The 17,923-nt window shown below is 45.5% G+C and overlaps 1 protein-coding gene across 2 annotated transcripts in view; it reads right to left on the minus strand.

Annotated features, from left to right (window-relative positions):
• ATP8B1 (ATPase phospholipid transporting 8B1) overlaps positions 1–17,923 on the minus strand; it is a 142,390-nt gene that overhangs the window by 65,069 nt on the left and 59,398 nt on the right. For both annotated transcript variants that reach the window (XM_004447203.5, XM_023587673.3), the window contains exon 2: positions 10,010–10,212. In XM_004447203.5, the coding sequence (XP_004447260.2) occupies positions 10,010–10,190 (181 nt within the window). In that variant the 5' untranslated portion in view covers positions 10,191–10,212. The remainder of the gene's footprint in view (positions 1–10,009; positions 10,213–17,923) is intronic.

Raw genomic sequence — 17,923 nt, forward strand, 5'->3', positions numbered from 1 at the left:
CCTCTTCAGGCTCTGTGGTCCCAGTTTATTCCAATCTCAGCTGTAGGCTGACATAAAGCTTATCTCTCTCCCTAGGGCTCACTTCTTTCCAAGCTCAGCTGCTCTCTTTTCTTCACAAGGTCAGGAGTAGACTATCAGGGTCATCTCTCTTCCCAGTTCCGTGTCTATGGAGCACGGGCTCTTCCTGTATATGTCTATGGAGCACTGGCTCTTCCTGTATATCCGCTTCTGTGTGTCCACTTCCAGTTGAGAGTCTGTTTCATTAGCCCAAGGGGGCTGAGACTCAATCCTGAGTTGCACTCTAATGACATGGTTGGATCAAAGCCCTAATCTTAACATAATTTAATCAGATTTCTCAGCTGAATCTAATACAAAGGGCTATCATGCCAGAGGAACAGACTGTTTACAAACATAATCTATATTTATTTTTTTTTTAAGGATTTTTAAAAAAAATTTATTTCTCTCCCCTTTCCCCTGCCCCCAGTTGTCTGCTCTCTGTGTCCATTTGCTGTGTGTTCTTCTGTGACCACTTCTATCCTTATCAGCGGCGCCAGAAATCTGTGTTTCTTTTTTTGTTGCGTCATCTTGTTGTGTCAGCTCTCCGTGTGTGTGGCACCATTCCTGGGCAGGCTGCACTTTCTTTTGCACTGGGCGGCTCTCCTTACGGGGTGCACCTCTTGCGCGTGGGGCTCCCCTACGCGGGGGACACCCCTGTGTGGCACGACACTCCTTGCACACATCAGCACTGTGCATGGGCCAGTTCCACATGGGTCAAGGAGGCCCAGGGTTAGACCCGCAGACCTCCCATGTGGTAGACGGACGCCCTAACCACTGGGCCAAGTCTTAATATATATCACGATCTGTCCCCTTCTCTCCATCCTTGCCATCTTGGTTTACATCCTCACCAGTGTTTACTTAGACTATTTCCACTCCCTTCTCCCTGCTGCTGCCGAAGTGAGATTTCTAAAAGAAATTCATGGATCCAACAAACATTCTACTGAGTGCCTAGTATGTGCTACACATGGGACAGACGTGGTCCTAATTCCCAGGAAGCCAAAAGGCTAGTGAGGGAGACCTTGCCTCAGTCAAGCAATCATCCAAGGACATAATCACAAATGCCTAGTGGTCTGAAGGCAAGTCCCAGGGGCTCTGAGACTCTACAACAAGTGAGGGGAGGGGGCCAGAGACTTTTCTCTAAGGAGCTGCTGCCTAAGTAGAGACCTAAATGTTAAGGCACAGCCACAGGGAATGGCCGCTCCAGATGGGGGCTGGAGTGGTAATGCAGTGGAGAGGGGTAGGGAGAGGATGGCAAAGGCTGGCGTGAACCAGGAGCCAAAAGCAGGACGCTGTGGCTGGAGCCTGGTGAGGAGTGTGGAGAGGAAGATGGGGCCAAAGCACACAGGCCTTGCGATAGAGGGGATAAGCTGGAATGTGATTCCATATGCAACAAAAGATTCTTCCATGGTCAAGAACGGGCCGAGCAGCACACGTGGCCATAGTAAGGCCACTGTAGGGGGAGGCTTCTGCACACCTAGCCCTAATATTTTCATGCTAACGATGCTTACATGGCTCCCTGAGGCTTTCGGGACTTGCGGTAAAGCACGACATGCCATTCCCTGGACCCTCAGCTCCCTCGAGCCCCAGGCCGTGCCGCTGCCTCTGCCTCGCACGCCCTGCTCCTGAGACCGCGGAGGTTCAGTTACTCGCACGCTTGGTTAGGGCTCAGCTCAAGCGACCTGCCCTCCAGGAAGTCTTCCCTGACCAGCGACGACTGTTCACACCTCTGTTACGGGGCTTGTAGGCATCCGTGCATGGATGCCCGCTGAGCTGCTGACACATGCCAGGCACGGCCGGGTGCTCTGGAACCCCCTCGCAGTAAGACAGATTGGCCCCCAGGGCCTGTGCACTTAAAGGTTAGCTGGAAGAGGGACCATATATGAGTTACTCTCTTTTTAAATGACACTGTGGTTGGTGCTGAAAAGGAGGTGAACAGAGTTGAGCTGATCCTCCTTCTAATATCTCGTTCCCCTGGGCTTACTGTCAGTTCCTCCAGCTGCCACGAGCACGACTCTTCTCTCCTGCCACTGAGCCTCTGTGCGGTTCTCTACCTGGACCCTCCTGCTTCTCTCCTCTCTTGTTACTCTTCCTGGTCCTTTAGCAGTCAGCCCAGGGCGGACTCCTTTGTCACAGCACAAAGAGCAGAACCACGAGACAACCCATCAGAAACCCAAAGCACCGCATGAGCGAGGCTTCTTTTTTGGTAAACTTTAGCTTTGCCCTTGTTGTTTTATGTGAGCACGGGAGGACTTTCCCATAAATGGAGCTTCTGCCTGCTGAACTTGGAGACACTCATGCTCTGACCTCATGGAGGTGGCCAAACCACCAACGATGCAGTCTTAAGTTTTGTCTGAGAGCTGCTGGGGCGTAGAAGGCATGGGGGTGGCACTAGTGCACGGGGGTCCACAGGGCTGCAGACCAAGAGGAGGCAGTGCACTGTGTCAAAGGGCAAGCCGGATGGAGGCATGGATGAAACCAAGTTCCCAAAAATGTCCTCAAGATGTGAGCGAACGGCTGGGAAAAGTCATTGCTATCCACCCATCCAGCCATCTAGTCATCTACCCCTTTTTTCATTGTACTTAGATGCTACTGAGGAGGGAAGGACCTGTGAGAAAGAATGACCCTGAGACTTCAGCCTAAGGGACTAGAAGATTCCAAATATCCCAAAGGAAAGTAAAGGGGTCAAAAGAAGGTATTATAAGAAGAAGGAGAGCAGATGATGGCGTGAGGTTTAGACACTTTGGGTTTGATGTGAAAGACATTAGCAGGGTACTGGAAATGTGGGCCAGGGGGCCATCAAGATGACAGGGCCAGAGGTGATAAATAACAACTGGTATTTACTGAGTCCTTACTGCATACCTGCAACTATTCTAAGTTCCTGATGTTTATTTCCTGATTTAATCTTCACAACCACCCCATGAAGTAGGTGCTTATAGTATCCTCATTTCACAGATGGGGAAATTGAGGCCCAGAGAGATAAACTTCCTCAAGCTTCCATGGTTTAAAAGTGGGGAGCAAGACTTGGCCCCACCACACACGGTGCCTCTCCATCACACCCAGAGAGGTGAGACGTAAACTCACAGACTGAAGAGGGAAAGCTGGACAAAGACACAATGGTAGAGAGAAGGACACAGCAGATGAGGGGACCTACCTTTAAAGGGCAGAGGAGGAAGGGGGGCCAGCAGAGGAGTGTCAGCACAAGAGAGGGTCACCTGCCGAGGAGGCCAGCATGGAGGATGGCTGACAAAAATCCCACTGGGCTTAGTAATAAGAGAGCATTATCTGTGGGGTGGCCCAGACCACGCCATGCCAGAGGGGAGCGCCAGTGGAAGGGGGGCTGCAAGTGTAGAGATGTGGCTTTCCAAACACTTGGACACCAGCCTAAGCAAGAAGGTAGGATTCATGTAAGAATTTGTGGTAGGGTAGGAAAGTTGTGAGTGCATTTTTAGCAGAGCCAGAGCTGGAATATTGGAGACTTAATAGATAAAGCAGTCTTGTAGAGGAGGCAGGCACCCATTTTCTCATTCCATCCCAAGCATCAGCAGATAGAGGCAATTTGGACAAATCAAGAGAAATTTCCCAGTGCATTTATTTCTTCCCAAGGACTTCATCTCTACGCTGGTTTCTGGCTGGCACAGTGTTACTCCAGGAATTGTCCTATAGATACCAGGATCATGGGATAAGTTTTTAAAAATAACACTTCATGCTCAAAGAATTTTAGGAACCTCTGCCTACACAAGGTTAAACTAGTTTCTTCAAGGTAAAATCTTCTTGGATCCTTTTATGCTAATGGGCAGCTCTAGGCTCCAAGAGATCAAAATAGAATTCTGACTTCTGTGGTCTCAAGGGATCACAGAATCTTTTCCACCTGGAATATCTTGCAGAACACACTCTGGGAAATACTGAGCTAGCATGTCCCTCAGGAAACAGGAGCATGCATCCTGTAGCATGGAATACATCCCATGGAATGGCAGGGAAAACTCTTTTTTGTCAAGCCTTTCTCAAGGTAAACTAAGGGTCAAGTTACTTCTGTGAAATCCGTGGGCTTGTCTCTTCCCCAATGGCACATTATACCTGCAGGTTAACACATGTCCTGGATTCTCCCAGCACACAATAAAGACTCTTTAATTGAAAAGCTCTTATAATAGACCCCTCAAAACACTGGTTTAACACTAAAGCTCAGTTTGTTACTGAATTTTCTTTTTTTGAAAGAAGAAATCAACTCTCTGCACTGAGCTGGTGTTGAAGAACTGAAGGCGACTTGTAGGCTGTGCTGTGCAGGAAAGGGCATGGGTCCTTGGCGTTTTCCAGCCGGGCGGGACTTCAAGTGGTGACTCAGGCTCTGCTACGAGAATGGTATTATTTGAAGAAAATCATCCTCGATATAAAATGTCAAGAAAGACAAGAAATGGTAAAAAGAAGAAAAGGCAGGGTGACACTGACCTTAATCAGAAAAATGTCCAAGTGACAATATGAAAAAGAAAAAGTGGGGGGGGACAGGCTGGCTGCAGGGCAGATGTGTACTCAGGAGGAGAGGCTTCGCTCTTGCTCAAGATCCGTTGTGTGCTTGGGGAGGGCAAATGCAGATGTCAGATAATAACGAAAGTCACAGTCGAAGTCATGTGACAGAGATTGTGAGAGATAAGAACATGCAAAAATCCCTAGGAATAAAAGACAGACCATAAAGAGGCAAGATCCAGATGGAGCTCCCTTGATGTCTGGATTATGAGGGTAGAAATCCACAGAGAATGCAGCCTGCAAACTGAACCGTCAGGATGTGCAGGCAGAGCTGGAAAAATAAAGAGGCGAGAGGTGGCACCCACTGAGTGACTCTCCATTATGGCCGCGGGCACCCGAGTTGGGTCCCCCCCTCCATCCTAGGCCACAGATTCGATAGCCTGGCATCAGCAGCAAAGTTCACCCCCAGTCCCACTGAGCCAATTCTTCTGCCAACCCACCAGAGATGCCAAGATCATGATATGAATCTTAGAAGTACAGTGTAGCAAGGAATGAGGAAGAAGCATGTTATTCATAATTGGGGCAATCAGCTAGAACTCTCTTGCTAACTTGTCAAGCTACTTCACCTTTATCCTCATTCTACCCATAACCAGTCAAGACCTGTTAGGTCAGAGGCCACCTTCTCTGTCAGATTGATGGCGCCTCCATTTTAATTTAGCTCGTGCATAAAGCTCTTAAGTTCACTACTCGATAGTTATAAATTTACAACCAGAAACCTACAGGACAGGCATGTAGAAGGAGGTATACATGAATCTACAGCCTCGGGGTTAGATACTGGTGTGGATGAAGCCAGCATGGACGAGAACTCTCCCTCCCTCCGAGAACCTCCCTGACAGAGGGCTGCAGAGTGGCACGGCATCCCCAGAGCAGGGAGGGTCATTCCATAATTGGGGTTTCATAATTTGCCAACATTTCTACAGTTGAGGACTATTAGAAAAACAGCTTAACCAGGCAGCAGGGAGGGACATGGGGAAGTAGAGGCTTTTAGACCTGGAAGGGCAGATGGGCAGTGATAGAAAACCTCTGGGAAAACCAGAGGTTACTGTGGTTGAGAGTGCAGAGAGGTGGGTCTGGAGAATAAGAAACAGAACCACATCGTCATTTCTGTGAATGAGAAACAGGGTTTTCAGTGGAATTTGAGGGACCATGGAGGAAACATTTTTAAACAGCAAACTGGAGCTAACCTGGGGTCGAAATAGAAAAGGCACAGCTCCCTCATGAAGCAGAAGAGCTAAAAGAGAAGGCCATATTTTTTTTGCCATGGTGGAAGAATGAGTAGGAAATGAAATGGAAAAGCCACAGGGTAGAAAGCACAATCATAAAGGTTCCTAAAATTCTATTATTAACCCTCAGTAACTCATTGTGTACGATCACCTTCACACAAGCCTAAAATATTGACTATCTGCCCAGAAAATATTTGCCAACCCTGGTCTAGATCCTCCTCTGAAGCTGCCCTGATTCTGGGCAGGTCGCACAGGTTGCTGTGTAACAGGATACCCATGGCAAGAAGAGACCTGTGAAAAACTTCCTGAGAAAGAGCCAAAAACACTTTATATTTACAAATGATGGAACAAAAGTTATGGTGATTCCAAGGTCTCTCAGAGTAGCAGAGAACACTAGAAGGAACAAACTGAAGATGCTAAAAGGCTCAAAGCAGAGTGAACAGAAAGTCATGCCTGCACCCTGGATACACAGAAGGTACAGTCCTTGTCAGGCTCCCCAGAGAGGCCCATTCATCTGAGATGGAGGTAGCTCTGCAAAGTTGCCCTCAGCTTCTGGTGGTCAAAGAGAAGTGAGAAAGAAAAAGGGCATCTATGATTGGTTGATTTGTTAAAATACATTTATTTGGGCATGATAAAAGATTTGTGCCAGAGTGAGCGGACATGGCTCAACTGATAGAGCATCCGCCTATCATATGGAGGGTCCAGGGTTCAAACCCAGGGTCTCCTGACCTGTGTGGTGAGCTGGCCCACACACAGTGCTGATGCGCGCAAGGAGTACCGTGCCATGCAGGGGCGTCCCTTGCATAAGGGAGCCCCATGCGCAAGGAGTGCGCCTTGTAAGGTGAGCCGCCCAGTGCAAAAAAAGTGCAGCCTGCCCAAGAATGGTGCCGCACACATGAAGAGCTGATGCAGCAAGATGACGCAACAAAAAGAGACAGATTCCGGGTGCTGCTGACAAGAATACAAGGGGACACAGAAAAACACACAGCGAATGGACACAGAGAGCAGACAATAGGGGCAGGGGTGGGAAAGGGGAGAGAAATAAATGAAAAATAAATCTTTAAAAAAAAATAAAAATCCATGGGGACTTCCAGGAAGATGGAGGATTAGAGAGGCAAAGGGATCACTTTTTCCCCAGAAAAAAAAAGCTAGAGAAGAGGTGAAGACTATCTAAAGAGCTGTTCTGGGACACCAAGAGAAAGCGAGACACCACTCAGAAGAAGAAGAGGCTAAGGAAAGGAGTTCTGGCTGACTGGAAAAATTCTGAGGAAAGCTGCAGCAATAGCTGCCAGTGCCCATCACTCCACCTTGAAGCAAAACAGCAGTCTGTGGACGGTAGGGGCTGGAATTGCAGTGGCTGTGGACTGAGGGGATTGCAGGTATCCTCTCCCAAGAATGGGGTGAGGGAGGGACACAAGCACAGCAAATTCAGATTTTGGCCAGTGAATGTGGTCTGCTGCATGGGAGGGGCCACACACTTCCAGGCCGGGTTGGACAAAACATTGGTCCCCCTGAGAACCAGCAGGAAGCTATAGATAATTTGCCTTCTCAAATACCCTTTCCAATGCCCTGGGCTCGTTGCTGAGAAGTCAGAGGCAGGGAGGGAGTGGCTAGCCAAGGCAGAATAGTTCTGAGAAAGTTTGTTTGTGAGGCCTGGCCAGCCCTGAGGACATTGCTCCTGCACCTCCACCTGCGGGCCCTCAGAGGTGCATTGAATGCATTCCCACCTGCCACCTGGGGTCTGAGCTGCGAGGTCGCCACAGAGCACCATCTGCTGGCACACTAGAAAAGTGTACAAAAGAAGGGAAAAATAGTAAATGAAAGACACAATCAGGTGCCTTTATTGCCCACCCCATTACAGGGGCCCTTGGAAACCCATTACTGGGTCCTTAGCCCTGATGTGAACAGTTAGACAGGAGCAATCTTAAATATTTAGAACAAGCTGTACTAAGAGCCAAAAAACAGCAGTAGCACACAACTACTTAACAGTAAATTCCTAGGCAAGAGAAAGAAACTGACAATCTGAGTAAATTCAGCAACATAATTAGATGCTTAGATATCAGCAAAAAAATTACAGGCCATACTAAGTAAAAGGAAGATATGACACAGGCAAGGGGGAAAAAAACCAAAGCTCCAGACAAGACATAGGACTTAAAACAACTAATCAATGAAGTTCATACAAATCTCCTAAATCAAATCATGGAGTTGAAGGAAAACATGGCTAAAGAAATAAAAGACATTAAGACACTGGGTGAGCACAAAGAAAAATCTGAAACTTTGGATAGAAAAATAAAAGAGGGAAGCAGATTTGGCCCAATGGATAGGGCGTCCGCCTACCACATGGGAGGTCCAAGGTTCAAACCCAAGGCCTCCTGACCTGTGTGGAGCTGGCCCATGCACAGTGCTGATGCATGCAAGGAGTGCCATGCCATGCGGGGGCATCCCTCGTGTAGGGGAGCCCCACACATAAGGAGTTTGCCCTGTAAGGAGAGCCACCCAGCACAAAAAAAGTGCAACCTGCCCAGAAATGGCACAGCACACATGGAGAGCTGATGCAGCAAGATGATACAACAAAATGAGACACAAATTCTGGGTACCACTGACAAGAATACAAGCGGACACAGAAGAACACACAGTGAATGGACACAGAGAGCAGACAACTGGCAGGGTGGGGAAAGGGGATAGAAATAAATAAAAAATAAATCTAGGGGGAAAAAAGAAAAGAGCTTAGGGGAATGAAAGGCACATAAGAAAGTAAGATTAAAAATACAATAGAGACATACAACGGCAGATTTGAAATCATGGAAGAAAGAATCAACAATGTAGAGGACAGAACAGTGGGAAAATGAAAAGAGAATAACAGAGAGAGAAAAGAATGGGAAAAATTGAGCAGGGGCTCAGGGAGTTGGATGATAACACAAAGTGTACCAAGAGATGTGTTTGGGAGTTCCAGCAGGAGAAGATAAAGGAAAAGGGGCAGAAAGAGTAGATGAAGACATAATGGCTGAAAATTTCCCAGGTGTCATGAAAGACATGAATATTTGTGTCCGGGAAGCACAATTGCCAAAAGATAGAAACGACCCAGGTGTTCATCAACTGATGAATAGATAAACAAACTGCGGTATACACACATGACGGAGTATTATACAGCTATAAGAAGAAATGAGGTTGTGAAGCACATGACAACATGGACAAATCTAAAGGACATAATGTTGAATAAAGCAAGCCAGGCACGAAAGGACAAATATTGTATGATTTTTCTATTATGAATTCATTATAATGAGCAAACTCATGAAGTTAATAACTAGAATAGAGGTCACCAAACAATAGAATGAGGTTAGAAAGTGGAAAGTCGAGGTTTAACCTTTGCAGAATGGGTAAAAAATTGTTTGGACATGTTTGGAAATGAATAGAAATGGTGAAAACACACCATAGGATTTGTAATTAGTAGCAATAACATATGGGTATGATAATTGTTTGTTTTCTGTTTTGTTTTTTTTTCTTTTGGAGTAATGAAAATGCTCTAATATTGATTGAAGTGGTGAATACACAACTCTGTGATTATACCAAATGCCATTGATTGTACACTTTCAATAAATTGTATGGTTTATGAACAACAACAAAAAATAGGGTAGGGTGGGGGGAAACATACCAAATGTAAGCTATGAGCTGAAGTTAGTAATACTTTGATGATGTTCTGTCATAATTTGTCACAAATGTTTCACAACAATGCAAAGTATTGGTGGTGGACTGTTATATGGGACCCCTGAATGGTATTATTTGTATGTTTGTTTTGTAAATTCACAACTTTAACTATACACTTATTGTCTATGTATGATCATATATGAATGATACACATCACTAATTTTTTTGTATAAAAAAATAACTCAAAAAAAGCCAACTCATTTCTGGTACTTTGTAGTGGCAGCTCTGTGGTCAACTAAGGCACATACTAACCAAGACCTTCTGTTTTCTCCAAAGATATAATCTCAGATTCAGTCTGTCAGTTCAATCATGCAGAGAATGCTGTATATTTGTCTAGGCAATCAAATGTTCTCTTTCAGGAGAAATTGAGAGAAAGAGATGCCCTCCTACCTGTCAAATGGGCCCATCACCCTGCACACATGGTGCTAGTACCCACGAGAATGTCAGCAAGAAGTGCAGTACCCTGCACCTACTTACTGGCGACCGGCACCCCTCACCCTGCTTACCTTTCCGGAATGGCTCACGGTTTTCCTCAGCTTCTCGGTTGACTCGATTCTGTTCTGGTTCAACAGCAGGCCCCTGATCTTCAAGTTCATCTTCTGTTTCATCATCACTGTAGGGAACCACTTCATCATTAGGCTGCGAATCCTCCTCGAATGTAGTTTCTGAGTCTCTTTCTGTATTCATTCTGTAGGCAAACTGGAACTACCTGGTTTGAAAGAAAGGAGCCCCAAGTGAATCATCAGACTTGCCCAGTTTTAGCCTGAACCTGACACTCTGTTACAATGCACCTTTGACAGAACATGATCTTACAAACATGCAAATATTTCTAAATAATGACCTAAAAGTTCAAGTTAACCTGCAAACAAGACCAAAACCACTCATATTGATTACATGCTTGGGTGAGGCTATTAAGGTGATAATATCGATAAACCCCCCTCCCACTATTTTTTTAAAGAGGGACTTATCAACTTTAAGGCAGTGTTTCAGATTCTGAGTTCTTACCCAGTGAACTAAATTTAATGGGTCACAACCAACATATTCACCAAATGTAATGAATTTCTCATGATGATTGAGGAGGTTGTTGTTATGGGGGGAGGAGTGGAGAAAGGGGGGTGGGGGTATATGGGGACCTCATATTTTTTGAATGTAACATTAAAAAAATAAAGACAAAAACACACACACACACACACAAAATAAATGTAAAAAAAAAAAAGGGGGGGCCAGAGACATGAATATACATTTCTCCAAAGAAGGTATACAAACAGCCAATAACTACATCATAAGATTCTAAACATCATTAGTCATTAGGGAAATGCAACTCAAAACCACAAGATACCACTTCACACCCACTAGAATAGCTATTATTTAAACAATGGAAAATAATAAGTGTGGTAAGGATTCACAGAAATAGGAATCATCATGCATTGTTTGTGGGAAAGTAAAATGGTGCAGCTCCTGGAGGAAACACATTTTATTTTATTTTATTTATTTTTTTTTTTTAAGATTTTTTTTATTTATTTAATTTCCCCCCTTCCCCCGGTTGTCTGTTTTTCTGTGTCCATTTGCTGCGTCTTGTTTCTTTGTCTGCTTCTGTTGTCGTCAGCGGCACGGGAAGTGTGGGCGGTGCCATTCCTGGGCAGGCTGCTCTTTCTTTTCACGCTGGGCGGCTTTCTTCATGGGCGCACTCCTTGCACATGGGGCTGCCCCATGCGGGGGACACCCTTGCGTGGCAGGGCACTCCTTGCGTGCATCAGCACTGCACATGGGCCAGCTCCACACGGGTCAAGGAGGCCCGGGGTTTGAACCGCGGCCCTCCCATATGGTAGACGGACGCCCTAACCACTGGGCCAAAGTCCATTTCCCGAGGAAATACATTTTAAATGCAACTTCACACCCTCCAATTTTACTAATGACTACCTGGGAGTATTATCTATTTCCCTGACTACCACCACCCCTGCACAGGACCTAGAATTTGTGTTTGCATGTAAACCACTGTATAAAGTAACTCTACACACAAGACAAGTACAAGTTGAGTTATGGTTATATTAGGAAAATATTTATAGAATTACCTCCAGTTACTTGAGGACAGACATACAGACAGTAATATTTACATAAGCAGCATGCTGCCAGATACCCGGTTTTGTTAATAACAGCAGCTGACATTTATTTAGTGTCATTGCATTGCCAAGCCCTGTGCTAAAGGCTTTATATACTTTGGCTTGTTATAATTTCTCACCCCACTCTGAGGAAAGTGTTATTGTTATTCCCACTCTACAGAAGGAGAAATACAAACTCCAGGAGGCTCAAAAACTTGCACAATGTATTAACTATATAATCAAGTAAATACATATTATTATTATATATAAATTGTGTAATGAAGTAAACCTCTGAATCTAATATAATCTAATATGCCCAGAGAAAAAGGTCAGTCTACAAACATAATCCAATATTTCCTTTTGGAATTCATCAATAATATCAAACTGCTACACACAATAATTCTTAAAATTTTGCAGCCAGAAAAACTGCTTCTCAAGTAGAAATCTTCTACACTATACTTTCATGTTAAAGTTTGTTACATATTTTAATTTGAGCCTGAGAGCAATTATTTAATGGTCTGTCTGTTTTGTACCAAATCTAGGATCTTGGACAACTAAATTAAATTTCATAACCTCAAATGGAGACCTAAGAAATTTTCAAATACTTAAATGAGGACTTTTGTCCAGTAAACAGTAAAGCTTAGAAGAAACCTGGCTGTCCAAAACCGATGATTACTTCAATATAAGTCAGGGCATTCTCATACTAGTAGACAATGCATAGTAATTTAGATCATGATTGGAAGAGTATTTAATGACACTACAAAAGCCCAAACACATTAAGTTGAAAGATGAGTTAGAAATCAGCTTGCACAGAATTGTCCCAATTATTCACATACATGTTCATTTTTTTCCAAAATTTCAACGGACATGCATTATTTTAAATAAGAATTTGCATGTAAAGTGCTCTACTCAGTTTATAGCATACAGTAAGAACTCAGTAAATGTTAGCCATTATTTATTTATTTGTTTTTAAAAGATTTATTTATTTATTTATTTCTCTCCCCTTCCCCCCCCAAACCCCCGCCCCAGTTGTCTGTTCTCTGTGTCTTTTTGCTGCGTCTTTCTTCTTTGTCCGCTTCTGTTGTTGTCAGCGGCCCGGGAATCTGTGTTTCTTTTTGTTGCATCATCTTGTGGTGTCAGCTCTCCGTGTGTGCGGCACCATTCCTGGGCAGGCTGCACTTTCTTTCGTGCTGGGCAGCTCTTCTTATGGGGCGCACTCCTTGCGCGTGGGGCTCCCCTACGCGGGGGACACCCCTGTGTGGCAGGGCACTCCTTGTGCTCATCAGCACTGCACGTGGGCCAGCTCCACACGGGTCTAGGAGGCCCAGGGTTTGAACTGCGGACCTCCCATGTGGTAGATGGACGCCTTAATCACTGGGCTAAGTCCGCTTCCCTGTTAGACATTATTAATGTTAACCGTTATTTTATAATTAGAAAAATATTTACAATAATAAATGGAGGAAGGAAGTAGAGCCATCCCTTTAGGTTTTTCCTTCTCCAAAAATCATTTCTAAAATATATCTGCCCCTTGTTGGGAAGGAAAATATTACACTATTATTCTCTTTAAAATAATAGAGTAACTATATTAAAACACAGCCATATTCAGCTTTAAAATCTTTTGCTCTCTCTCTTTCTTTTCATCTCTATTCCTTTTTTTTTAAGATTTAATTTTTTTATTTCTTTCCCCTTCCCACCCCCACGCAGTTGTCTGCTCTCTGTGTGTTCTTCTGTGACTGTGACCGCTTCTATCCTTATCAGTGGCATCTGTGTCTCTTCTTGTTGTGTCATCTTGCTGCGTCAGCTCTCTGTGTGTGCGGCGCCATTCTTGGGCAGGCTGCACTTTCTTTCGCGCTGGGCGGCTCTCCTCCCCGGGTGCACTCCTTGCGTGTGGGGCTCCCCTACACGGGGACACCCCTGTGTGGCACGGCACTCCCTGCGCACATCAGCACTGCGTGTGGGCCAGCTCCACACGGGTCAAGGAGGCCCGGGGTTTGAACCACGGACCTCCCATGTGGTAGGTGGACGCCCTATCCATTGGGCCAAGTCTGCTTCCCATCTCCCTAACTCTTAAAGGCCAAAATTTTACCAGAAAACTTTCAAAACAAAAATGAAAGCGGTTACCATTTATTGAGCACCAACTATCAGTCAGGGAAAACAACCCTAGGGGGTAGATATTATTATCCCATCAGACAGATAAGAAGACTGAGCTACAACTAGCAAGTGGTAGAATTAGGATCCAATCTCTTCATTATGGGGGCATACAATACATCAAAAAGTCCAAAAGCCCAATATAGAAACATTTCCTAAGCAACCATTTCATTATTATTGCTTCCCAAATTTCCAAGTGTCTTGCTGCTTTTGTATCATGTTAAAACAGTACCCAGTCCTTTGAGGTTGAGGGAGGAACCAAACAAAAAGGAGCCAATTCCATCACCCACATGTATGTGATCCAAAGTAAGCAAGGCATTGCATAACCAACCAACTGGCCACCCAAGCATCCACCACACACCAGATCCAAGCAGGCTGCTGGAAGCTGAGCTGTGAAGGAAATGTCCTCAACACAAGTTCTTGTGTGTGCATGCATGCGCACGTGTGTGTCTGTGTGTAATCCAAACACACACCAGAAAAGTGTAGCTCTGTCATTTTAGGACAATCAAAGAAAAACTAGGAAGAAATTTGTTTGAAGCCCTAAGGGAATTTTCCAGATGTAAACCGTAAATCTTAAAGGCAGGCACCACATACAAATAGGATTTGGAAACTTTATATTGTCTCTTACCAGCACACCAGCACACGGCAGACACAGATACATTTATTCAACTCCATGAAGCCTCTGTACCTGCACCAGGCTGCACTAGTCATGGGGAGAAGAGCCACTTAGAGACTCCCAGGTCACCGAGGGATACAGACACCTAGCGATCGATGACAGCCAGCAGACACAGCAAGTGCAGGCGTTTCTGTGCTAAACACACACTGCCAATCCATCCTCTTCGCTCCATCTCCATGGCTACCACCCCAGTCCAGGCCACCATCATCTTTCTCTTGAAATATTCTAAGAGACCTCTAACTGGCCTTTCCATAATTTTCCACACAGCCACCAGTCATGTCATTCTCCTTAGACTTGTCTATAGTGTCCCATCATACTTCAAATTAAATTGAAACTCTACCATGGCTCTCCGCATTCTGCACTTCTACAGTCTCCATCTCACCTTCAGTTCCTCCGACCCGTGGGCCTGCTTTCAGGGCCTTAAGCAGCAAAGCCTCTCCTGCCTCAGGGCCTTTGCACATGTGGTCCCTCCTGCCCGAAATGCCCTTCCCCCAGTCTGTGGCATGGCTGCTACTTCTCATTCTTAAGACCCCAATTTCAATGTCACCATTCACTGATGGCTTTAAGCAGGTATTTGCACTCCCCCTCCTTTTACAATCTGGTCACTTACCCTTCTGTTCTTACCTTTCTAGTACCTACCATGATTTGTAATCACACATTTGTTTTTACTTAACAAACATCAATAATTAACTTTGATCTACTGTATGAGTTAGCTAAAAGGGTGCTGATGGGGAAATCGATGTGGCTCAACCAACTGGGCTCCCATCTACCACACAGGAGGTCCAGGGTTTGATGCCCAGGGCCTCCTGGTGAGGGTAAGTTGGCCCACACGATGAGCTGGTCCATGCAAAGTGCTGACCCATGCAGAGAATTCTCCCCACTCAGGAGTACTGCCCTACATGGGAATGCCATCCTGCACAAGAAAGCCGCCCCGCGCAGGTGTGCCGGCCAATGTGGAGAGCTGGCACAGCAACATGACGCAACAAGAGACACAGAGGAGAGAAAATAAGAAGACATAGCAGAACAGAAAGCAGAGGTGGTGCAAGAGTGTAATCTCCTCTCTCCCACTCTGGAAAGTCCCGGGGTTGGTTCCCAGAGCCACCTAATGAGAACACAAGCAGACACAGAAAGAACACACAGCGAATGGACACAGAGAGCAGACAACTGGGGAGAGGGGCAGAAATAAATAAAAATAAATTAAAAAACAAAGGGTGCTGATGCAAAGTACCAGAAATCTGTTGGCATTTATAAAGGGTATTTATTTGGGGTAGAAGCTAACAGTCACAAGGCTATAAAGCGTAAGTTACTTCTCTCACCAAAGTCTGTTGCCACGTGCTGGAACAAGATGGCTGCTGGTCTCTGGGAGGGTTCAGGCTTCCTCTTCCTCCTAAGGCTCCATGGTCCCAGCTCCTTCCATTCTCAGCTATAGGTTGGGATAAGGCTTGCCTCTCTCCCCAGGACTCATTTCTTTCTGGGCTCAGCTACTCTGGTCTCTTCACAAGATCAGATGTAGACTATCAGGCTCATTCTCTTCCCGGGAACTCCGCCATGTCTAATGGAGCCTTCTCTCTTTCCTCTTGTATCTGCTTCTCTGTGTATTTACTTCCCAGGGCCTCCAGCATTAAAAAACTCCAACCCTCTCCTCTGCCATATGATTTTCTCACCACAGCGGTGAGGACTCAATGTCCTACTGACAGAGCCGACATCACAGTTAATCAAGTAAAAGTGAAACCTCGGAATTTAATACAATCTAATACGCCCAGAGGAAAAGACCAGTTTACAAACACAATTCATGATCTATTTTGGGAATTCATAAACAATGCTGAACTGCCACAGTAACTAAATTTTATTATTCAGCTTTTTGGTGTCGGTTTCAAATTGAGATATAAAGAGATCACTCTTTAAAATGTACACTGTGTGTTCCTAAAAATGAAACCTAGTTTGATTTCAGTGTCACAGTGAATATTATGATTTTATCAAATCAGCATGTTATCTGTATATTAGAAAAAAGTAAACCATCTTCCTGACTAGGAATGAAAATGGGCTTAATTCAAGTCAAATCCACCCACATCCTCATCCAAGCATTGGGATCCTCAGGGAAATCTTATTCAGATATTATCAAAAGAGAGGTGACAGCAAATGTGATTCTTAAAGGACTGAATGCTTCCAACAATTTCAGAGCATTTAAACATGGCTCGGGGTCAGCACCTAACCAACAAGGGCACTATGGAGAAAAGAAAAGAGCAAACACAAAGGATCAGGAGCTGTTCAAGGTGGCCTGGCGACGCAGCAGGCGCCAGGCAACGGAGCCAGGTCTGGGGCCGTCTTTCCTCTAATGCCCTCATCACCCGTGCTCGGGGCACCCCCAGGGCCAGCACTGCCGAGGCATGACTCCTGGCCATCAAGTGGTGGATAGCCATGGCCCTGCGCGCCGCGTGACTTACTGGAGGGAGCACGGGCCTGGTTCCAACCCTGGCACTCCTATTCATCAGCTCATAACTGTGCATGGGTTGCTTGACATTTGTTAGCTTGCTGTTCCATTTGTAAAAAAAGGGCATGGGGGCAGATTGCCTTTTCAAAGACTGTGGGGATTCAGTTAGATAACTTAGGGTTGTAAAAGCCCCTCCCTGGCGCAGTGCCTGACAGATAACTGATATGATATCAGTATAAGCTTCCAGTTCCTCCTTTCCAGTGTTCTTGAAAGAATGGCACATCCAAGCCAAGAACTCAGAGGCTGTCTCCACCATAGAGGGAGGGAGCTCCTTAGCAGTCTGCCCCCCTATGGCCATCTCTCACTTGTTTCTCCCCAAGAAAGGAAGATCTGCTAAATGTACTGGCCAGAGCGGCACTAAGCGGGGCCTTGTCTTACTGGCCCCAGGTTACGGGATCAGCCCACTTTAATACTCAGGGCTTGCAGGGGTGGCTTGCTGTTTTCTCGTGGCCAACACGTAGGGCCGGGACTGCCTCTTACCAGCAGATCCACCAGCCTCTTCCCTCCCGGCAACTGTGGACTGTAGACTTCTCTGCAGTCTTGCCTAAAAAGAGCCAAAGAGGCAAAGAGGGGAAATGAAGAGGCATCCCTTAGATCATAACTTTATGGGTGTAGCAGCTTTGAATAAAGCGGTGCCTCACCTCCCTTCTGGCCTTCTTGCTTGTCCAGCCAACTTGATCACCAACCCCAGAAGACAGGAAGGGCAAGTGGCAGCATCACCAGACTTGGACCCCTAACACCTCGGCTACCACGTATTTGTGAAGTGAATAAATGTATGAATCCTGTATTCCCACTGGGGATGAGGGAGGCAATGACAGAAAGAGAGAAAGGGGAATGAAGCCAAGAAAGAATTCCTTTTCTGCCTTCTAATAAAACTCTCAAGTCAGAGGTAATGAAAGCACAAACTCTTGCTATCACAAGATTAAATGGATTAAAATGAAGGGAAAGTAGGAAGCAAAACGGTGAGTTTGCCACTGTAGAGTTTGATCCCCTTGCACACACAACA

This window comes from Dasypus novemcinctus, chromosome 16 (assembly GCF_030445035.2).
Source record: "Dasypus novemcinctus isolate mDasNov1 chromosome 16, mDasNov1.1.hap2, whole genome shotgun sequence".
Classification (NCBI taxonomy): Eukaryota; Metazoa; Chordata; class Mammalia; order Cingulata; family Dasypodidae; genus Dasypus; species Dasypus novemcinctus.